The following is a 24,076-nucleotide window of genomic DNA, read 5'->3' on the forward strand; positions in this document are numbered from 1 at the left end:
TCTGTATTATTTGTTTATTAAGTATCTTTTCCACATCTGCATCTTTTTCTAATTCAGGAACCCATACTATTTGGATATTGGGTCTTCTGACTCTATCCTCTCAATTTCTTATATTTTTCTTTATGTTTTTCTTTTTAGTCATGCTGTTTTGAAATATTTCTATTCTCTATTTCTAAGCTATTTGTTCCAGTCTCGAAGAGAAATTAATTCTCCTTCACTTCACCAACCAAATTCGGATGTTTGAAGGCCACGTTCTGTTGTTTTGTTTCGGTTTTGAACTTCCTTAAGGACTCTTCAGTTTTGCTCGAGTTAACACACCACCAACCGTCCAAGTCAGGGACCTATTCTGCATTCTTCTCTCCGGATACTAGCCCCTCCTAGCTACGTTTCTTTTTCTGCTCACTAGGATCTGGCTGCTAGAAAAACACAGGAGTGGTAATTCTGAGAGAGTGAGGTGTTCAGCCATGCTGTTCTTGAAGGGTGGTTTAAAGATTTTATTTATTTATTTATTTATTTGACAGAGAGAGAGATCAAGTAGGCAGAGAGGCAGGCAGAGAGAGATGGGGGAAGCAGCTCCCTGCTGACCAGAGAGCCCGATGCGGGACTCGATCCCAGGATCCTGGGATCTTGACCTGAGCCAAAGGCAGAGGCTTAACCCATTGAGCCACCCAGGTGCCCCAGTGAGGGGTGGTTTAGAATCCGCCCAGCACTCCTGGTGGAGACCATAGCCGGAAGCCTTCCTGCTTCCCATTGTCTCTCCCAATTTCAGAAGTACAGAAGGTTCAGTCCAGCTGTTCAGCTACTCCTCAACTCCTTGGTGGCAAGGAACACTAGGTATATGTCATACTTCCCATTGTCCCCTAGGCCCCCCTCCTTCCGGGGATTTAGGTTTGTTTACGGAGTAATCACCATGTTCAGAGCTTACCCTTGAACTCTCTCCCACCCTGGTTCCCAGGCTTTTGTTCAGCCCAGAGGGTAACAATACCATAATAACTTTCCCCAAACTCTAGCCCTCATTCTCTGTTTGCCTCCAGAAGCTGTTCCCAGAGTCAGAGCTGGGAGTGGAGTGCAGGAACGATAAACCCACCCTCCATCTTCCCAGACTCTCTACTGCATCGAACAAACAAATAAACAAAAACTGCTTCAGTAGTCGTATTCTGTTACTCAGGAAACTGCTAAATCGTGATGGGTAAGGGGAAGCCGCCATACAATTTATGTATTTCTTCTTAGTGTCTTCAGACCAGTCCTTAATGGCTTGAGCTGTAATATCTCTCTTGTACTTACATTCTTGGTTTTATTTTCCCAAGTCCTGGAAAGATGCTTGTGTCACTGCCTGGTCCTGTCACAAACGTCATTGTATGAACTTCTTCAGGCCTGACCTTCTGGCCACGTCATGGGAAGGCAGATTATCAACTGCCTGGCCTGTCAGTGCATCGTCCTGACCAAAGAGAAGGACAATAATCATCTCACAATCTCAGTTTTAAGGAGACAGAATTATATCCTGCCTGTATAAAAAATTTTTAGAAATTTGCCCCCAAACCCTTGTTAATAAAAACCATAGACTGGGGTGCTGGGGCTCGGTTAGTTGAGCATCGGACTCCTGATTTCGGCTCAGGCCATGATCTAGGGATTATGAGATCAAGTCCCACGATGGGCTCTGCCCTCAGCAAGGAGTCTGCTTGAGATTCTCTCTGCCCCTCCCCCTACTTTCGAGGACACACTCTCTCTCCTTCTCTCTAAAATAAATAAAAATCTTCCAAAAAAGACATAGATCAGTGAGATACTACTGTTGTAACATCATGAACAGAGTGGTGTGGGAGTTCAGAAATTTTGAGTAGTTAACCCCAAAATAGTTCAAATTCTGAAGATCCACTTACTTCCTTTTATCTGCCCTTCCATCCACGTAACTTTATGTGTTTACTTCTATAGCCCTGTTTTGATTCCCTTAAAGCAGAAGATCTTCCTTTCAAGGCAATTAAAGTCCTTCGTGTTCATAGCATCATGCCACCTGCTATTTTCCAGGAGCACCAATTCCTGAAGGCCTGTCTGCCAATAGCAACCTGAGATAAAAAGTTTCACCACTTAGGGCTGAAATGAAAAAACTAAGGGCAATTTTTCATAAAGCTAATTTTACTTTTTAAATTTAAAGGTTGTATCTTTCCTACTTGTTGGTATTAAATTATAGCCTTTCTTTTCATAAAATGATGATAACAGAGTTTCCAGTTCCCTTCTCCCCCATGTCCTCTCTTGGTGAAATTAAATATTAGTAACTCTAAGTCAATAATTCAAAGTTTGTTTAATTTTACTGTCCCATGGATTCAGAAAGATTGACGGCCATAGTGGCCATCAAGGAGGCACGTGAACTTAAGTGAGCTGTTACTCAGTATGTCAATGTCTGACCACTTCCTGGACATTGCTGAACTTCCTTCTGCTCCCAAAGTGGCACAAACTCTAACCAGAGACCCACCCACCAGGTAGGAGGACCACTGGCCAGTACTTTTCAATTAACATAGATATGAGATAACAGGGACCTTAGATCACCTAGAAACATGTTTTTGAAAAGGAAAGAACTTTTATCCATCCACTCACTGAAGTCCTCATTCCAAAAATAAGGAACCTTAATAAATAAGGAAACAAAAGCCCAAAGGAAGAGAAATGCTTTGCCCAGGCTCTCATTAGAACTGAGACTGGGAATGTGTTTTCTTCATGTATAGACCAATATTCTCTCTACTTTACCCAGCTGCTCTCAACCTAAAAGATCTGTGCTCTACTAGCAAAATCACCAACCTTAAAATTTTGACTTTTATCCCCACACAGAAATTAAAATTCCGAAAATTGATAGCATCTCGACAATAATAACCAGTTAGAAAACAGAATGATCACATTATAAGAGCAAACAAAAATAGAAGATGCCTAAAGTAAATTTAACAAAAATATGCAAGAATTTTGTGGAAAGAATTCCTAGAGAACATAAACAATCATCTGAAAATATGGGGAGATACACTATATTCACAAGATGAGATATTACAAAGATCTCTTTATTACATTTGATAAAATGCCTTAGAAAAACAATGAAAAGATAAGTCACACACTGCAGAAAGAGGTAATATACTGTGTCCCAGGTAAATGAGAAAGTATTAGGAAACAGAATTGCTAAAGAAATCCCTCAAATCCAGAAGAAACAACCCAAGAGGAAAATGGACAAAGGACAGATAAGAAAACCCCAATGGCTCACAAACACATAAAAAATGTTCAACTCACTAACTTAGGAAAATGTGACTAATATAATCAATACATTTAAAATTTTATTTTTAAATGTCTCATTTTGAACCCATCATAAGCAAAAACATCATCATCATCATCATCAGTTTAAACCAAGTGTTGGTAAGAATGTAAAGAAAGGAAAACTGTTATCTAGATCTCATGAGGGTGGAAATGGGTAACGCTACTTTGAAGAACCACTCATAACATCTAGTCAAGCCAATAATTGCATATCTTACAATTTAATAATTCTGCTCCAGGCACATGCTGCAGAAACTATGGCACCTGTCCATAAAAAGAAGCAGTGAAAAATTGGCAGCAACCTGAATACCCTAGTAGTAGAAGACTGGATAAATAAATTGTACAATATATTTGTACAGTCCTATAGAGAAGCTAAAAATAAATGAACTAGAGTTCCATGTAATAATTTGCATAAATCTCAAAAATATAATGTTAAGTGAAACGAGATTTAAGGAAGAATTCATACAGTTTGATAACATTTATAAAAAGGTAAGAAGCCTAAAAGCAGGGTGCCTGGGTGGCTCAGTTGTTTAAGCATCTGGCTATTAATTTTGGCTCAGGTCAGGATCTCAGGGTTGTGGGATCGAGCCCTGTGTCAGGCTCTGTGCTGGGCATGGAACCTGCTTGAGATTCTCTCTCTCCCTCTCCTCCGCCCCTCCCCTCCTTAAAAAAAAAAAAGGCTGAAAGCAATACCATTACATATGTACCATGTCCATGTATATACATATAACAATATATGATATATGCATATGTGGAATACACGTATAAGTTTATGTGGAAATAATAAGATTTTCATAACTAACACTATATTCAGGTGGCCTCTGGGAAGGGATAAGAGACAGAAACTATATTAAAGAGGGCAAGACGGGGCTTAAGATTTGATCATGATAATTTGATAATCTATCTACCACCTTGATATCCAGGTGGTCAATGCATCATTGTATTTTCTGTGTTTCTCTGTATCTTTAAAACAGCTCAAAATAAAATAATTAACTGAATTTTTTCATGTACTCGCTGTGTTTCTATTGAAGGGTAAGGAAGAGGATTTGTATCTCGTGGTGACCTGGGAGCTGCCCAATGTGGTGCCTTTGCTACGAGATGGGAATCACACTGTGCATCTGAAGCCATTTCCTAAACACAGGAACATGCGTATTCCTTTCCCAGATGTCCAGCTGGTAGAGAAAAACGTCTCTCGGTGTGTAAATGTAAGTTTCATTTCCTGATTTTTTTTTCCTTTCTATTATGGGAAATTACACAAAAGTAGAGAAAATAATGCATTGAACGTCCACGTGCTAGCACTCAGATTCAGAAATTAGGTGTGCATGGTCGAGTGTGCTCCTTTGTATTCCTGCCACTTCCCATGACCACCACAAAAGAATTGTTTGAAGCAAATCCGACATACTGTGCCATTTCATCCCTGAGTATTTCAGTATGTATCTCTACATGGTAATGACTCAAAAAAAGGCATGACACCATTACTTTTAAAGATTTTTTTTTCTAAAATAATTTTTAAGAAGTCCTTGATATCATCACACCGTGTTCAGATTTCCTAGATTGCCTCATATTTTTTTAGAGTTTACAAGGATCAAAACAAGATCCATTTGTGGCATTTAGTGGAAAGTGTCTTAAATCTCCTTTAATCTATAAATATCTTTCCATTTCTCTCTTTCCCTTTATTTTATTTATAAAATATTATATTATTAGTAGTAGTATTATTCCCTTTATTGTTTATTTATTGAAGATACTGGAGAGTTGGCGCCATAGTCTCACATTTTCTGTATTTTGCTGACTGCATGCCCCTGCTGTAATTTAAGGACTTCTGTGTGTACTTCCTCTAACCTGACTTCATTGCATGAGCTTTGATTTCAGTTTAATAAGACTCTGTAGATGCTGTCATATAGTTCCATCAGGATTCACAAAACCATTGGTTGTCTTTCTTTCAAAAAATAGATAAATTAATTTACAATCTGTAAGACTTTTTGTGAGATATTTATATCCACACAGTATGGCTGGAGCATGTGTTCACACCTGAGGGGTAAAGTGGGGGGCATGTTTCAGGCTGAAGAACAGAGAAATAAAGAAGCTGCCCTCTTTGTTCTCATAAAAATTTAGGTCGAGGGGTGTCTGAGTGGCCCAGTCACTAAGTGTCTACCTTTTGGCTCAGGTCATGATCCCAGGGTCCTAGAATGGAGCCCCAAGTCCGGCTCCCGGCTCAGCGGGGAGCCTGCTTCTCCCTCTCCCACTCCCTCTGCTTGTGTTCCTTCTTTTGCTGTGTCTCTCCCTGTCAGATAAATAAAATCTTTTAAAAAAAGTTTACGTCGATTGATTTTTTTTTTGAGACTTTGTCCACCATTTGCTTACTCTAATATTAGCTCATCCTTCTCAGTTTTTACTAGGATAAGTGGTCAGAAATCAAAGAATGCACGAAACCACAGATTATAGAGGGAACAATCAAAAAGTCTGGTTTTTCGCCCCTGTCATTAGTGAAACAAACGTACTTTAAGAGAGATTAATATAACTTGTTTCCAAGACTCTGCAAACTATTTTTTAAAAGATTTGTGTATTTCTTTTAGAGACGGGGGAAAGCGAGGGCAGGAGTGAGGGGAGGGGCACAGGGAAAGAATGGAAAGCAGGCTCCCCGCTGAGCACAGAGCCCCCTTTGGGCTTGATCTCACAGCCCTGAGATCATGACCTGAGCTGAAACCAAGAGTCAGTCGCTTAACCAACTGAGCCACCCAGGCGACCCTAGAAACTCTTATTTTATCATACTATGGAGAGATAATGTATTATTTTCCCTCAAATTTAAATGTCAGTTTAACACTGCAATTCCAATTCCGTTCATAGTTCGTTTAAATCCTAAGTAGGTTTCATTGTTTGCTAAAGGATTTGAAGCAAAATATACAGTGACTGTGTCATGATAACATCGTCTCATAATTGGGCCGAAGCTGGAAGAACAGAGTGCGTCTCCTGAAACAGTTATTCTAGCTCATTCCTTCCAAGTCTACACAACTGGAAACACTGGATTTGGTTCTACGTTCCTTGTTAAGAGCTAATAAGAATAGGACAGTGATTAATGCACAGTGAGCCAGATCTGATACAGTTGGCAAGTTATTACAAGGGTAATGCAAAATGCTTGCTTTGGGGCAGGGAAGGGGAGAAGGATCTGTAATAAATTACTGAAGTAATAAATGAAAAAATTGCCTTTAGGATTATAATAAAAATGTAAATTGTCTTGAAGTTTTGAGCCCTTATGTTTTGTATGTATCATAATTAGCATTTCTAGCAGTTCCTTTTTTGCAATGTATTTTAAAATTACTATATAGGGGCACCTGGGTGGCTCAGTGGGTTAAAGCCTCTGCCTTCGGCTCAGGTCCTGGTCCCAGGGTCCTGGAATCGAGCCCCGCGTCAGGCTCTCTGCTCAGCGGGGAGCCTGCTTCCTCCTCTCTCTCTGCCTGCCTCTGTGCCTACTTGTGATAAATAAATAAAATCTTTAAAAAAATAAAATAAAATTACTATAGAGATGGAAAGTCACATAGTCACATAGTGTGACAAAAGTCACATAGTGGAAAAAAAATTGGGTTGTGCATGGAAATTCTCTTTCTCTAAAACTCTTTGATTTAGGAAGCACTGTTTTCTGAACACCCACTATGCAGCTTATATTGTTCTTAGCACCGGGAATGCAAAGATTACTGAGCTGTGGGACCTGTTTGACTCCACTGGGGCAACCCAACAGAGAACTTGGGAGGATTAGGCCAGATAAGGGTCCCAAAAATTATTGCTGATTAGGTCGGAAAGAATTACCAAGACTTAGCTCGGCCCAGATAGGAAATTGCGTGGGGGAGCCTAGAAGACAAAGTGAATGCCAAGTGGAGGAGATAAAATGAAAATGTCACAAAGGTGAGAAAGGGCCTGGCTGGTGGAGGGATAACCAGAAGCATCTTGGTGTGGCTGAAGGAAGACAGGGAAGGAGGGAAAATGGAGATGGACAGATAGGGAGGGCTGGATTATGCTCACAGTGTTAAAGCACTTGGGTCTCGGATAAGAAAGGAAAAGCCAGTGAGGGGCTGTAGATGGGAAATGGCATGATCAGGTTGGTGTTGTGGATATGACTATGCCAGTGCTTGATGACAGTTTTGAATGGGACAAGATGGCAGGAAGGAGATTCAGGCAATAACCCACTGTTGTAGTTGAAGGACGTAAGGCCATGACAGTGAGGAGGGTGGAAGGAGAGGTTTTGAGCAATGTTTAGGTGGCAAAAGTAGCAGAACTTGGGCTTCATTAGGGACTGATGTCATGCAGCTGAGAGAGGAGGGTCCTGAGAGAAAGGAGGGAATCAGGACGGCGTGGAGCTAACTTGAATGACTAGACTGGGACATGGTGCTACCAGGGAGCTGTAAAATGGAATGAAATAATGTGCTTGAAGGAGGCAAGAAGTTACACATATTAACTTTGAGATACCTGTGAAAAATTTCTAAGTATACAACCCTGAAGCTTATGGGAGGGGACTGACTAGATTATCAGGGCACTGAGATTGGGATGATGATTAAAACACAGGGGCCAAGACTGCCCAAAAAGAGTTGGAAAAAAGAAAAGCAAATGGGCTAGAGGTAAACTCTCAGCATATCATATCTAACAGATTGGCAGAGTAAGAGGCTGTCAGGTAGGAAACAGAAAAGGAAAGGTCATACGGACACAAGCAAAATTAGGGTCTGGTGTCAAAGTTGTCAAGAGAGTAAGAAGTTTCAGGAAGGAGAGAGCAATTCAAAGTGACAAGAATAATACACTTGTAATCTTTTTTTTTTTTTTAAATTTGAGTATAGGGCTCCTGGGTGACTCAGTGGATTAAGCCTCTGCCTTCAGCTCAGGTCATGATCCCAGGGTCCTGGGATCGAGCCCCGCATCGGGCTCTCTGCTCAGCAGGGAGCCTGCTTCCCCCTCTGCCTCTGCCTGCCTCTCTGCCTGCTTGTGATCTCTGTCAAATAAATAAATAAAACCTTTAAAAAAAATTTGAGTATAGCTGACACACAGTGTTACATTAGTTTCAGGTGTACAAGTTAGCGATTTTTTAAAAAGATTTTATTTATTTGAGAGAGACAGAGATAGTGACAGCACAATCTGGAAGGAGAGGGAGAAGCAGGCTTCCCGCCGAGGAGGAAGCCCGACGTGGGACTCCATCCCAGGACCCCAAGATCACGACCCAAGCCGAAGGCAGATGCCCAACCGACTGAGCCACCCAGGCACCCACAATTTAGTAATTTTAAGAGTTTATACATTAGGCTCTGTTCACTGCAAGTGTAAATACCATCCGTGCTGATACATTGCTATTACATCATTGACTCTATTCCTTGTATTGTGCCTTTTATTCCCATGACTTACTCCTTCTGTACCTGGAAGCCTGTGTCTCCCTCTTCCCAGCTCCATTTTGCCCAGCTTCTCACTCCCTCCCCCTCTGCAACCCTCAACTGTGCTTTGTATTCATAGGCTCAATTCCACTTCTGGTTTATTCGTTTTTTAGATTCTACTTCTAAGTGGAATCATACAGTATTAGACTTTCTTGGTCTGACTTATTTCACCTAGCATAATACCCTCTAGGTCCATGCATGTTATTCTCAAATGGCACGATCTCGTCCTTTTTCAAATTTTAATTCCAGTAGAGTTCCAGGAGAGTTAACATACACTGTATTAGTTTCAGGTGTACAATACAGTGAGTGGGTCAACACTTCCCTATGTCACCCTGTGTTCATCACGACAAGTGTACTCCTTAATCCCCACCACCTGTTTCATCCATCCCCCTACCCACCTCCCCTCTAGTAACCAGCAGTTTGTTCTCTAAGTTAAGAGTTTGTTGGGGGTGCCTGGGTGGCTCCGTCAGTTAAACATCTGCCTTCAGTTCAGGTCATGATCCCAGGGTCCTGGAATCAAGCCCCGAGTCCGGCTCCCTGCTCAGTGGGAAGTCTGCTTCTCCCTCCCACTCCCTCTCTGTGCTCTTTCTCAAATAAATCAATAGAATCTTTTTTTTTTTTAAAGATTTTTTTTTTTTTTTGACAGACAGATCACAAGCAGGCAGAGAGAGAGAGAGAGGAGGAAGCAGGCTCCCCGCTGAGCAGAAAGCCTGATGCGGGACTCGATCCCAGGACCCTGAGATCATGACCTGAGCCGAAGGCAGAGGCTTTAACCACTGCGCCACCCAGGCGCCCCAATAGAATCTTTAATGGAAGGAAGGAAGGAAGCGAGGGAGGAAGGAGAAAAAAAGGAAAAAAAGAAACTGCTTAGTGATAAATAGAAAAAGTTTTCACAGGGACACTGGACTCTTGATCTCAGCTCAGGATTCTGGGATCGAGCCCTGCATTCAGGCTCTACACGTGACAGGGAGTCTGCTTGAGGATTCTTTCTGTCCCTGTCCCTCTGCCCCACCCTCTACTGTGTGCTCTCTCTCTTTCTCTCAAAGAAATAACTGAATCTTAAAAAGTTTTCATTGTATACTATGGAGCAGAAGCCAAACAGTGAGTGAAAAGGAGGTTAATGAGGAGAATCATCCAATGCAGAAGATTTTCAAGAAGTCTGAAGGGAAGAGAAGGATGGCACGGTGATCTCACCATTGGTTGGTCAAGGAATAAGAAGTCAAGGCTGAGAGGAAGGAGTCAGTAGATGGAAGAGAATATTTTGTTATTTTAATGAATTCAGCAAGTTAAAAAAATTTTAATGCAAAACTAACACAATTTTACTAAATTTCATAGTAATTTATAATAGTAACTTTAAGTAACTTTAAGAAATCATAAGATATTTTGTTTTAATGGTAGAATAACAAAGTGTACACATAACATTTGTACTGTGGTTAGATACTGGTCCATGCGTCTGTTTCCTTCCTTCTTCAGAGTCCTGACATCAGTACGGAAGTGAACTGCATTGATTTATTACAAGTAGAAGGATATAATTTGATTGCTGCTGGAACCTTAAATGGTGTGATTATCTTATGGGATTTTATCAACTTTACTGTCAAAGAACTGTAAGTTGCTTTTTTTTTCTTAAACAATATAAAAGTTGTACTGCAATAGAGCCAAAGTAACATTCAATACTTTTTTTTTTTAAAGCAATAAATAACAGTGGCAGACCAGTAATGATAACTCTCAAGAGAGCCTTTTCTGGAAGTTGCACTCATGAGATTTGCTCCTGATGTCCAAATCCCAGAATTATATGAATAAGATGAACTTTAAGTATTCATAATACTCTCAGATGCCTTAACTTTTACCCTTCTCCCTCTAGTACATGCTTTCATGTGGAATCTTGTCCAAATTTATAGCCTCAACAAAAAAGTTAACATATGTGTCTTAAACACTAATCTCCCTAGAGCTTTAAAGACACATATCTGGCAATTACTATCCAGGTCACCGACAACACCCTTAAAACCCAAAACTTTGTCCCAGTCTACCCCTCCCCCGTGTATCTCCTCTTCCTATTCCCAGTGACACCACCATCTACTCTGTCACCAAAGTCAAATGGTAAGTGGCATTCTAGATGGGTTTTCAGTGCTAACAAGGGTGTGGCATATGCAATTAAATAAACCGGTATCAACCAATTAGATTTTCCCTGTACCCATGGCCAAAAGCTTTATCCATTCCCTGGTATCCATTTCTTTTTCTTTTATTTCTTCCTTTCTTTCTTTCTTTCTTTCTTTCTTTCTTTCTTTTTTTAAAGAGAGAGAGAGAGAGCATGCACACATGAAATAGGGGAGGGGCAGAGAGAGAGGAGAAAGAAAATCTCAAGTCGACTCCCCACTGAGCTTGGCACTGGATTCGGGCCTTGGTCTCACAACCTCGAGATCATGATTTGAGATGAAATTAAGAATCTGATGCTTAACTGAGCTCTTCAAGTGCCCTCATCTGCGCCCCCACTATCCACTTCTAAATGTTCTCACCATTGGCTGTAAAGGAAATAATATAACATGGTATTTTTTTTGCTATGGATGGGTCATAAATAATCAGCTCTCCCCAGCTGGATATTTGGGCTGTAAGCAGGGACCATGCGTGAACATCCTATGTCAAGGGAATTTGTAATATTGTACTTTGAAGCATAAGATGGTCAAGAACCTTAATGAATGAATGAATAAAAACAAAATCAAGTCTATCTAAGCATTCAGAGGAAGAGAAGAGGTGTAAAAGAGGGAGAAAAGAGTAAGCAAGGACAGGGAAAAGAGGAAAATGCAGAATACATCTCTGCCTCTTGACTTACAATGCCTTACCAGTCGAAGTCTGAGTCATTACTTTTAACCAGCTTTTGAAGGGACAAACTCCTTTCCTCTTTGGACCCTGGATTGATTCTCCTTTCAAACTTCCATTGAATTAGCTCTTTCTGTAGACCCCTCCCTCTATACTACAGCCCCACCCTTATGAAGCCCTGCCCCTGGAATTCTTATCATCCTTCCATTCCTCCCTTTCAAACCTTGCCCTTGGGCTTTCTCACAACTGTATACTTGTCCCTTGACACCCATACCAATGTGCACTGTTCCGTTCTTTACCCTCTTATTAAAGCAGTTCTGCTACCACAGCATTAGGAGGGAAGCCCCCCCGAGAATGTTCCCAACTTGGAGGAGATGCTCCTTGTTGAAGGGGTAGGCATTTTTCCAAGAAAGGCATACAAACCCAACACCCAGTCAGAGAAAAATAACAATACAGTATGCCATACATCATATTCCCTTCTCATGATAAGATGATTATACAAAAATAACTGATTTAAAATCACTTTAGTATTTTGCAAAACATCCAATTTAGTGCAGAACTGTTGAATGTAGCTGGGGCCCAGCGTAAAAAAGGCTCTAAAGTTGAAGGTGGTTTCCATATTGGTGGTGGAAGCCATCTCTACCTCTACCTCCGATTTACCTAAGATCCCTTCACCAGTCAGGAGAAATAGCCTTTCTCTTCCTGTTCAAAGAATCATGCATTTTTTGGGTCCAAACTGGAAATTGTTCTTGCTGATTACTAACTTTCCGGCTCACACAACAGAAGAACCCAAAAAGTTCGAGCTCCGCACGTCATCAAGCTCACAGGCCTTTCTTCAGAGCTTGATTCACTCCCTAGGACATTCCTCCCTCACTCTGCAGTGCACACTGGCAGAGGCAATTCCCACTAAAGGAAAAGGAATGTTTTGCTACAAGATCTATTTTCAGTAAAGAAGGTTAAGTGTGACTTTAGGAGCCGATCACGAAGTACCAGTCTAGGCAGCTGAGGTACTATCACTGTGCTCCCGGGAACCAGCCCTGAAAGGTGTATGGTTCGTTGGCAGCTGGGTCGATGAGAAGTGAGCCATTAGAATAGGATCGCCCCTGAACTACCTGTTTGTCCCCTTCACTCATTTCTGTGCTCCCTGAGGTTAGTCGCCCTATTTTATTCAAATTTGTCCCTCCATTTACTCAAAGAGTAGAATTCTATTCTTTAAATTTCCTGACACTTCAAGGAGCTTATCTATAAGCCCACTCTGACCTACAATTAGGCGGACTAGACCAGTTAATTGGGCTAACAGACATTTATTTATATATTTGCTCATTTGTTTCTTAAATTTTTTAAGATTTTTTATTTATGTATTTGACACAGAGAGATCACAAGTAGGCAGAGAGACAGGCAGAGAGAGAGGGGAAGCAGGCTCCCCACTGAGCAGAGAGCCCGATGCGGGACTCAATCCCAGGACCCTGAGATCATGACCTGAGCCGAAGGCAGAGGCTTTAACCCACTGAGCCACCCAGGTGCTCCTGTTTGTTTCTTTATTTATTTTTATTTTATTTCATTTTGGATTAAAAGACTTTTAAACAGCAAATGGTCATGGTGTTACACAGGGCCTCATTTAGGAAGACAGCTTCCAGCTCTATACCTTTGGGTTTTCTCTCATGTTCCATGACAGCCACACTGTGGGAGTTAATCAGCTCATCATGGCATGTATCAAATGAGTGGTGTGAGTTGCCTTAACTTGTTTATTTTGTGAATGTGTATTTACTTCCAGGTACAGACCTGAAGATTGCTTCATTGTGGACCCTGATTTGGATCCCAAACGCTTTAGGATTAACAACATCCTGTTCCTCTTTCGAAACCCTGAATGTGCAAGGTAACTCGGTACCTACTGATGAAGAAATACTGCCCAGATGTATGTAGGTGATGTCCAAAGAGTTCTGCTTATCCCAGCATGAGGAAGGTGCTACCAAGGGAGGACAAGTCGGCTTAAGCTTTCTTCCCTGTTGCTGTCTTTTGTAGGCGGGGGGTCCCCAGGGATCTGATTTGCGGTGCAGTGTTCAAATCTCCCTTACCACGTCACCCTCACACCAATCTCTAACATCAGTAGAGGAGACAGAAAATGCTCACCTGACCACACTGTGACCAAAATCAAGTTCTATGAGTATTGACATGAGGCAGAAGGAAGCACTTGCTGGGCAAAAGTGACAGCCCCTGACAGCTGGTGTCACAGGACAGCTACTAAAACTGAGCCGTGTCCACCCCTTTATGAGAGAGCAGGGCCTTGTTTTGTCCTCTTTATATATGCTTGAGAGCTATGATTTTCAGGCAACACATAATTGAAAACATATCTCGTAGGAAGAAACCAAAAGCAGCAGTGAGCCTGTGTATAGAACCTTCCCTACCCCTTGACTTGAAATTGCCTTATTCTGAGACTATTTTTGAAGATTTGTTCCATATTGACCCCTGCACCAAAACCTGGACCACTTTCCACCCCATTCCAGCAGTGTACTGCCAAGACGACCAGGCCAGGACTGAATACCACGGAGCAGACGTTAGCCAGGCTTCCCAGGTGCCCGCCTCCAGCCCGCTTTCTGCCATTTCAGGGTCAGCTTCTGGGACTGAATCTAGCCTGAGCTTTGGGACAGAGCAGATTTTTATTTCCCAGACCCAAAAAACAATCAGTCTTAATTACCAAGGCTCCTCAAGAGGGTCTAGCAACACCAGACAGATGAACGTTGTAACACAAGGTATCAGGTATGACTTGTGTCTTAAGGAAGTGGCTCAGTACCCACAGATGATGAGAGAAGCAACCCACGGAAATTAAAGCAGAGACGAGCACACCTCGGGTGTGATGGATTAGCTTCACCTTCCCTCCTTGGGTTTCCTCCCTCTCCTCCCAGGAGATCGAGTCAGGACTCTGTGTGCTCTTCGTCCCAGTGTGACTCTAGTAAAGGTCCACAGAGTAGCAAGGTAAGCAAGAAATAGAGTATACCTTCCCATTACACTCAGCGTTGGTTCAGAAATGGTGATTTGTTCCGTGTGAACCCCTCCTTTGACAGAAGGTCAAGGTGGGGAAATTCTGTGTGTCCATGTGCGTGTGAAAACTCGTTTTCCTAGAAAACAATGTCTAAACTGTGCTCATCATTCATTCCCATGTTTGCAAGGCTTTCATATCTGCAAATCATCAATGCGTACTTCTAAATAAAATAAATCTTAAAAATAAATAAATAAAATAAATTACAGATGCTTTTACACTTCTTAAATCATAAAGCAATTCTAGGCAATCTCTTTTGCTAAAAAGTAAAACACATTTCACAGCACAACTTGTAACACGCTGGATTTCAAACTCTGTTCTCAGTCCCAGTTTTATAGATTTTACACATTACATCTCTGGGAGGATTTTGTTTAAAGGAGACTTTTTACTGCAAAACTTGTTTTAGAACCACTAGTTTCATGGAAAGAATAAACTTTTAAGGATGTAAGAGTCAGACAGACAGAACACTTCAATCCAAGTGTTCCTTTTATTTTCTGACTAGTTTTAGAGACATCACCTAATCTCTGAGTCTCTGTTTCTTATCAGTAAAAAAGAAATAACAAAGCCTAACTCGCAGGGCCGCCAACAGAACTGGAGATCACAGACACCAAGAACGAGGCGTGCATTACAGATGCGGTTACTCCTATCATTAAGCCCTACCTGAGCCACGAGAATGTGGTTACAGTTACCCTATTTGTGAGCATGGTGATCTCTGTGATACATTTTTTTAGAATTAATTCAAAACTACCTTTGAAATGAATGCTTAGAGCCATCAAAAGAAATGAAATCTTGCCATTTGCAACGACGTGGATGGAACTAGAAGGCATTACGCTGAGCGAAATAAGTCACTCAGAGAAAGACAATTATCATAGGATCTTCCTGATATGAGGAATTTGAGAGGCAAGGCGGGGGTTTGGGGGTCAGGAAGGAAAAAATGAAACAAGATTGGATCAGGAGGGAGATAAACCATAAGAGACTCTTAATCTAACAAAACAAACTGAGGGTTGCTGGGGGTTCTAGGGGGAGGGATAGGGTGGGGGGTTTACAGACATTGGAGAGGGTATGTGCTATGGTGAGTGCTGTGAATTGTATAAGCCTGATGATTCACAGACCTGTACCCCTGGGGCAAATAATACATTATATGTTAATAAAAATAATTTTTAAAAAACTTTAAAAAACCCTAATGCTTAGAAATGTAAACTTAACAGAGAACAAAGGTGCTTGCCAAAACAGAGGGGTGGGGAGATGGGCAAAATGGGTGAAGGCGAGGAGGAGGCAGAGGGTTCCAGCTGTAGAATGAGTAAGTCACAGGAAAAAAAAAAGATACAGCATACAGAATAGAGTCAAATGGTATTAGAATGGCGTTGTATGGGGACGGATGTAAGCATAGCGTAAGGTAAAGACTTGCCTAGTTGTGAGTTGTACACCTAAAACTAAAGCAACAATGTAACATTGTGTGTCAACTATACTCCAATATTTAAAAATTTTTAAAAAAAGGAATGTGAATTCCCCTGAAAAATCTACTCACCCAATGTATCTCATTTTCTTACAATGTCACAGAAATATTTTCTTGTTTTCTCCCCTAATTCAGGGAAGCAAACAGAGCATACATGACAATGAGGTTAAAGGTCAGTATGAAATCACACATCTTGTTTGTAACAATTCCTTTGCAACAGGGAGTTTAGGTTATAGAATACTCTTAATGAAGTTACAGTATATTCTCTTTTTTAAAAAAATAGATTTTGCTTATTTATCTTAGAGGGGGAGAGAGCATGAGTTGGGGGAGAAGCGGAGGGAGAGGGACAAGCAGACTCCATGTTGAGCACGGAGCCCGACACAGGGCTCAATCCCAGAACCCTTGAGATCATGACCTGAGCCAAAGTCAAGAGTTGGACACTTAACCTACTGAGCCACACAGTCACACCTGCAATGTATTCTTTTTGTGACTAAATGTTGATGCGTAAGATTCTGTAGTCTAAGAGGTAGAATTTCCATTTTTAAATACTAATTCTAGATTTTTAAAAACCCAATACATTACTGAACCTCTTAGTCTTCAGCCCATTTCCTCAAACTTATACTTGATTCATAAGCCATTTTGGATGTGTAAGTCTTACACTGGATGTATATGGACTTTTAGCTGTTATATATAGGGCAGAGTCTTTTGTAATAGGGTCAAAATAAACTTTTCAGGCTTTTCCAGTGATCCAGGATTCTGTTTGTTAATGCTTTTTTGTCCTCTGCCCTGAGTGAAGTTTGCTGGGGTTGAGAAACATGTTCTAAGAAAAAAGAATGTATTGGTTTACTATTTTCCTACCTGTCTCCTCTTTTATAGTCTATAAAATTTGAAATTCCAAGTATTACAAACACCCACGGTAGCTCATTAACTTTTCTGTAGGTGAGCAACCTGATGTCACAGCGGAACAGCAACAGCCAGTGGACAAAAAACATCCTGCAGGCACCAGTGTCATTGATACTCAGCCCCCTGTCATTGTCACCGCTCATGAGGATGGACACCTTCGATTTTGGAAGCTGGAGGTGATGGGGCCCATTGCTTACCTGGAGCAGCAGAGAATGAGAGAGATAAGAAGTAGTACTCAATGAATCCTAACCTTCTAAGGTTCTAGAACACATCCACTTCTAGTATTCTTCAACCTTTTAGCCAAAGGGCTGGTTTTGCAGCCTGCTCCCTGAAAGTGCTATCCAAACTTTACAACAGGCCATTTTGTAACTCAAGAGGTCAAAACTACTAAGTTAACTATTTCAGATCTTCCTTTGCTTTTTTTTTTAAGGTTTTATTTTTAGGTCATCTTTACACCAAATATGGGGCTCAAATTTATAATCCCAAAATCAAGAGTCACATCCTCTACGGACTGAGCTATCCAAGCACCCCTAACCTCTCTTTTCTTTAAATCGAGCTATGATTACACACCACTCAGTATTTCACTGGACATGTAAATAATACTAGAGGATATTAATGATATAGTAAAAGAATATAAGAACACTCAAGTGTTTGAATATCTATAAATTTTTAGTTATCCAAGCTATTGGAAGAAGTTATTACATCGTACTATGTGTCCTTAAGTATTTTACCATGAAAAAAGAACTTTTATTTACCAGAAGGTTTTAAATGACTTGGAGCAGAGTGTAGTGGAGTTTAAAGTTCGGAATATCAATAAAGACATGATGGAAGGAAGGATCTTGAGTAAACTTGGTGACAAGGAAGTCATTAGAGAGGCTTGCGAAACCCAAGAAAGAGCAACTGGTTGGTATGGCAGAGGGTGGGACCCAGCAACACAGAACAACACAGCTCTCTGCTGGGCAAAACTCCCAAGTCGATCAGTAGCTTGTAGCTTCTCAGTGGGAAACCCTTGGTTTGAAAATACGAACTATCAACAGCTTTCCCTGAGAGTACTGAAGTACTGGAGCAATGCCAAAATAAGAGAGAGAAACAGAAGAAAGATTAAATCCAAGTAAATCTCAGGAAACGAGTGGCAGGTGCAAATTCTTTCTTCCGAAGCATGGATATTTATTCTCTAATATGGTGTCTGGGGAAGTTCTTCCTGGTGTTGACTTATCCTAAGAGCTGAAAAACAATCTGCTGAATTTGAATCTCTTACAATCCCATTGTCTTGCGCCAACATTCAACAATAGATATTTCTGGAAAGACAAATGTAATAACATTACTGCTTGAAACAAATGAAGTACACTTAAACCTGAAAATAATGTTTGTTTAGAAGGAGAACATGTACCCAGAAAAGAGGTCTGAGTTAGTGCATGGAAACAGTCATAGGAAGCGTAAGAATCACCCCCAAGTACAGTGGGGGTCTGTAATGATCAGAGTTTGTTGCTCTTAATTCATAGTTGTTACATCTTCATGAATATTTCATTTCAAGGAAGTAAGTCCCTATAGATAATCTCAGTTTTTAATCACAAAGAAGAGAATCCTATTCCAGTAGTAGAGATAATTTTTAGATGGAATTTTTAAAGAGAAATTTAACTCCAATATTAATATTTTATAGAATTTATTATCCTACTTTATTCAGGGAAAACTGCTGAAAAATATGCTGCCTTTCACAAAACATTCTGCCATTTCTCTGACGTCGCTGTGTACAGATTTGTGCAGCAGGATACTTCTGACCGGGAATGTGGGTAAGTCCTACTCAGGGAGTCGGCAACAGGAAGCTCCCCCACCTGCTTGACCAAGAGGTGGAGATAGGATAATGCAGAGCTTTTATTGAGACAAAAGACTAAGAAGGATGCTTCAGCATGAGAGAGTGTTGGGAATGGCTTGCTGAATAAATGGAACAATGAATGAGTGTCATGACAACCTAGTCCATTCCCAGCTCCTTATTTAAAGCAAGACATCCTATTTTTTTTCCATCTTTAAATGGGGTACTTTTTTTTCCATCTTTAAATAGGACTACCTGTTCCCTCACCTTACATATGGGAAAAGTATAAAGTTTTCATTTTGAATCTTGGAAGTTATATTGCACTAATCTTCATTATGAAGGGGAGTAATGACATTAATTAGGAAAGGGATTATTCTCAATAGGGGACTTTTATATTGATTGTTACAACTCATAGAGCTGGTCTTGATCCTTTCATGTAACACAATCCTCTCTTTTTAAAAAAGATTTTATTTATTTAGAGAGAGAACAAGAGAGAATCTTTTTTTTTTAAGATTTTATTTATTTTTTTTTAAAGATTTTATTTATTTATTTGACAGAGAGAAATCACAAGTAGGCAGAGAGGCAGGCAGAGAGAGAGGAGGAAGCAGGCTCCCCGCTGAGCAGAAAGCCCGATGTGGGGCTCGAACCCAGGACCTGGGATCATGACCTGAGCCAAAGGCAGCGGCTTAACCCACTGAGCCACCCAGGCGCCCCAAGATTTTATTTTTTTAAAGAGAATGAGAGAGAGCATGAGAGGGGAGAAGGTCAGAGGGAGAAGCAGACTCCCTATGGAGCTTGGAGCCTGAAGTGGGACTCAATCCTGGAACTCCAGGATCATGACCTGAGCCAAAAGCAGTCACCCAACGAACTGAGCCACCCAAGAACCCCTATGAGAGAGAATCTTAAGCAGGGCACAGGACTCAATATCACAACCCTAAGATCATGACCTGAGAAGAAACCAAAAGTCGGACACTTAACCGACTGAGCTACCCTGGTGCCCCAACAATTCTCTTTTTCAATGCAGTATTTTCTTTCTTTAATTTTTTAAAATAAATCCTGATTTTTCTTTCTTTTCATCTCTCCCAACTTTGAAAGATTATGTGTGTGTGTACATGCATTTTTAAATTTTACTAGTGTTTAATTTTAAGTTCTTTAATAAAAAAACACACACAACCAACCAAACAAAAAAAAAACCTACCCAGTTTGTTAGAATTTATACTGAAACAGCATCTTTTCAGTTAAACAAAAGCTTGGCCCACTTTACCTTTCCTTCTATTCTACACCCACTCCTTCACTTATCATTTGCCAAGTTAGTAATCTTGAGATTTGCATGCAAGATACTGCTGTTACATTAATATTTAAATTTTACATCTACTCCTTAAAGAACATTGGTCTCGTTTCAAAACTTATTTTACAAATGTCCCAACAAACCAGTTTGTGGCACCAATTAGTTCCATCTTCTGGAAATTACAGAGAATTTTTTTTTATATTTATATTCAGTATAACCAGTAACTTGACAATATACGTTTAAAGTTATCTTTATTTTATCTGGTTTTATTGCTCAGCACCTGTCCTATTATACTCCAATATCCTTATCCTTGAACTCTTTTATATTTCCATCTCTATGGTTTCTATCATCATTTCTGTTTACAGCCACCCAGAAGAAAAAATCTAAGGTCAAGCAAATTTATTCCTTTAAAAAAATATTTGCCTGCATAGTTTTGCACTAACTGTACCTACTATGGCATAAGTTTTTTCTAGCAAAATACATAGAACTACAATTTGACATTATCTACAGAATTCTCAGACCGCATCTCTGTCAGGGTTACTAATAGGGAACACCTCGTTATCACAGAGTCCTTCTACTTCTTGAGGTTTCTGTTTTTTGTTGTGATCTAGATAACTAGAGTGGGGTGGGTTTGGGATCCAATCAAGCTTCAGCTATAGTATAATTAAAGAAGACGTGTAGGTTATCACCTTAGGCTTCCTTTTTCTGTGCTACTGTAGATGTTAACAGAGCTATGTAGTTTGCTGTCCAGTCACTGTTTTAAATCAGGAATCCTTGGACATTATTAGTTGTTGTTTTTTGTTAAAATGGCTTTTTAAAAAATTTTCAGCTTCAAGTTCACAGAAAAATTCAGTAGAAACTACAGAGAGTTCTCATACACATCCTGCCCTCACCCTCCCTAATACAGTCCCCACCCCCGCCACTTAAAAAAAAAAAAAAAGATTTATTTATTTATTTATTTAAAAGAGAGTGTGCATGCAGGGGTTGGGGGTAAAGGGGCAGAAAGAGAGGGGGAAACGTCTCAAGCAGACTCCCTGATGAGCGTGGGGCCATAGCACCCTGAGACCAGACCTGAGCCAAAAGCAAGAGTGGGGCGCTCAGCGGGCTGCACCCCTCGGGGAGTCCCTGGTTGCCCCCACTTTCAATATCCTGCACGCGAGTGGCACGTTCATTACAACTGCAGCATCTACAATGACATGTCAGTGTCATCCAAAATGCGTGGTTCACGCTGGGGCCGTGTGCGTTCTACGGGTTTTGACAAATGTCTGGTGACAAGCATCCACCATTCTAATACCTTAGAGAGTAGTTCCAGCAAAAATCCCCTGTGTCCTGCCTATCCTTCCTTCCCTCCTCCCCAACTTCTGGCAATTACTGATCTTTTTATTGCCTCCAGAGTTTTGCTTTTCACAGAAAATCATAGTGTAAATCACATAGTACATAGCCTTTTCAGACTTCTTTCATTTAGAAATAACCCATCTAGGTTTCCTCCGTGTGTCTTCATGGCCTGATATCTCGTTTAATTTTAGTGCCAAATAAGATTCCACTGTCTGGATGGACACAGTTTACTCATCCATTCACCTGCTGAAGGACATCTTGGTTACTTCTACATTTTGGCAGTAATATACAAAGCTGCTATAGACATCTGTGTGTGTTTGTGTGGAAAACAGTTTTCAATGCCTTTGGGTATATACCAGGGAATACAGTGCTGGATCATATAGTAAGAGCATGATTAATTTTGTGAAAAACTACCAAACTGTCTTCCGAAACAGCCATGCCATTTGGCATTCCCACCAGAGATGAATGAGCATTCCTGTTGCTCCACGTCCGTCTCAACATTTGGTGTCCTCAATGTTTTGGATTTGGGCCATTTTAAAAGCCTTGTAATGGTATCTCCTTGTGGTTTTAACTTGCATTTCTCTACTGACATACAATGGGGATTATCTTTTCATATATATTTTGCTGTCTGTCTATTATCTTGGTGAGGGGTCTGTGCAGATCTCTGACTTTTTTTTTTTTTAAATCAGGTTGTTTATTTTCTTATTGTTGACTTCTAAAAGTTTTTGGTATATTTGGGATAAGAGTCCTTTATCAAATATGCCTTTCACAAATATTTTCCCCCAGTCTGTGGCTCATCTTTCTCTTATCTTGATAGCGTCTTTTGCAGAGCAGATCTTTTCAATGTTTTAAAGATTTATTTATTTGAGAGACAGAGAGCACAGAAAAGGGAGTCAGACAGAAACCGAGAATCTCCAGCAGACTCTCTACTGAGTGGGGAGACTGACTTGGGGTTTGATCCCAGGACCCTGAGATCATGACCTGAGCCAAAATCAAGAGTTGAACACTTAACCGACGGAGCTACCCAAGCACGCCTGGAGGTTTTCAGTTTTAAAGAAGTCCAGCTTGTCAATGCTTTCGTTCATGGACTGTGGCTTTGGTGTTGTATCTGAAAAGTCATTGCCAAACCTGAGGTCATTAAGACTTTCTTCTAGTTCTATACTTATACATGTTACCCTTAGAATTGTTTTGAACTGGTTTGTTTATTTGTGTGTGTGTTTGTGTGGGAAAGGTGTAAGGTTTATATCTAAACAGACTTTATATCATGAATTGGTGTTGAATTTCATCAACTGCTTTTTCCATATCTATTGATTGATCATATGATTTTTCTTCATTAGCCTGTTGATGTGATGGACTACATTAGTTGATTTTTAAATGTTTCCCATTGTATATAATATTTTTTCCTTTTTTTAGAGAGATAGAGCACAAGAAGGGGTGGGGGAGGAGGAGCAGAGGGAAAGAGAGAGAACCTCAAGCAGGCTGCATGCTTGCGCAGTATGAAGCCCAGCTCAGGGCTCGATCCCAGTGGCATGACCTGAGCTAATACGTCTTGGATTCGACTTACTAATATTTTGTTGGGGGTTTTGTACCTATGTTCATGGGAGCCATTAGTTTATAGTTTTCTTTTGATGTCTTTGTCTGGTTTTGGTATTAGGGCGTGCTGGCCACATTGAAGAAGCTAAGAAGTATTCCCTTTCGCTTCTATATTCTGGAAGAATTTGTAGAGAATTATTAAGATTTCTTCCTTGAATGTGTGCTGGATTCACCATTAAATCCATTTTTACCTAATGGTTTCTGCTTGGGAGTGTTACTAATTACTTTAATTTCTTTAATAATATGGCCTATTCAGATTATTTATTTCTTCTTATGTGAGCTTTGGCAGATTGTGTCTTTCAAGGAATTGTTCTGTTTCATTTGGGTTATTAAGTCTGTAGGCATAGAATTCATAGATTCCTTTATTATCCTCTTAATTCCCCTGAGTTTTTTTTTTTTTTTCTTAGTTAGCCTGGCTAAAAGTTTATCAATTTTATTGATCTTTTTAAAGAACCAGCTTTTGGGAGGCACCTGGGTGGCTCAGTCGTTAAGCATCTGCCTTTGGCTCAGATCATGATCCCAGGGTCCTGCCCCTCCCCTGCTGCTCTCTCACATGCTGTCCCTCTCTCTCTATCTCTGTCAAATAAATAAATAAAACCTTGGGAGGAGAAAAAGCAGCTTTTGGTTTCATTGATTTTTTTTTATTGGGCTCCTCTTTTTCAGTTTCGTTGATATCTGCTTGGATTTTTATTATTTCTCCCCTTCTGCTTACTTTGGATTATTTTACTCTTTTTCACCTAGTCCTAAAATGGAAGCTTGGATTATAGCTCTTTCTTTTTTTCTAACATATGCATATAAATTGCCCTATAAGCACTGTTTCTGCTGCTTTACTCAAATTTTGATGTCATATTTTCATTTTTATTTAGTTCAAAATATTTAAAGATTTCTCTTGAGTTTTTTTTTCTATGATCTGTAATTTAGAAGTATGTTGTTTCATCTCTACTTATTCTGGGATTTTCCAGCTCTCTTTTTCTTATTGATCTCCAATTTATTCTATTGTAAACTGAGGGCATTCGCTGTATGATTTCTATTATTTCAAATTTGTTAAGGTGTAATTTATTGTCCAGAATGTGGTCTGTCTTGGTGAATGTTCGATGAGAGCTTGAGATTAATACATGTTGGATGCAGCAGTCTACAGATATTAATTATATCTAGT

The 24,076-nt window shown here is 40.2% G+C and overlaps 1 protein-coding gene across 3 annotated transcripts in view; it reads left to right on the forward strand.

The window, feature by feature from the left end:
• Window positions 1–24,076, forward strand: part of WDR64 (WD repeat domain 64) — a 139,513-nt gene that overhangs the window by 93,976 nt on the left and 21,461 nt on the right. For all 3 annotated transcript variants that reach the window (XM_047703881.1, XM_047703882.1, XM_047703884.1), the window contains 7 exons: window positions 4,314–4,487; window positions 10,158–10,288; window positions 13,273–13,374; window positions 14,402–14,471; window positions 16,127–16,163; window positions 16,931–17,070; window positions 18,579–18,684. In XM_047703881.1, coding sequence (XP_047559837.1) covers window positions 4,314–4,487; window positions 10,158–10,288; window positions 13,273–13,374; window positions 14,402–14,471; window positions 16,127–16,163; window positions 16,931–17,070; window positions 18,579–18,684 — 760 coding nt within the window. The remainder of the gene's footprint in view (window positions 1–4,313; window positions 4,488–10,157; window positions 10,289–13,272; window positions 13,375–14,401; window positions 14,472–16,126; window positions 16,164–16,930; window positions 17,071–18,578; window positions 18,685–24,076) is intronic.

Source organism: Lutra lutra, chromosome 15 (assembly GCF_902655055.1).
Source record: "Lutra lutra chromosome 15, mLutLut1.2, whole genome shotgun sequence".
Taxonomy (NCBI): Eukaryota; Metazoa; Chordata; class Mammalia; order Carnivora; family Mustelidae; genus Lutra; species Lutra lutra.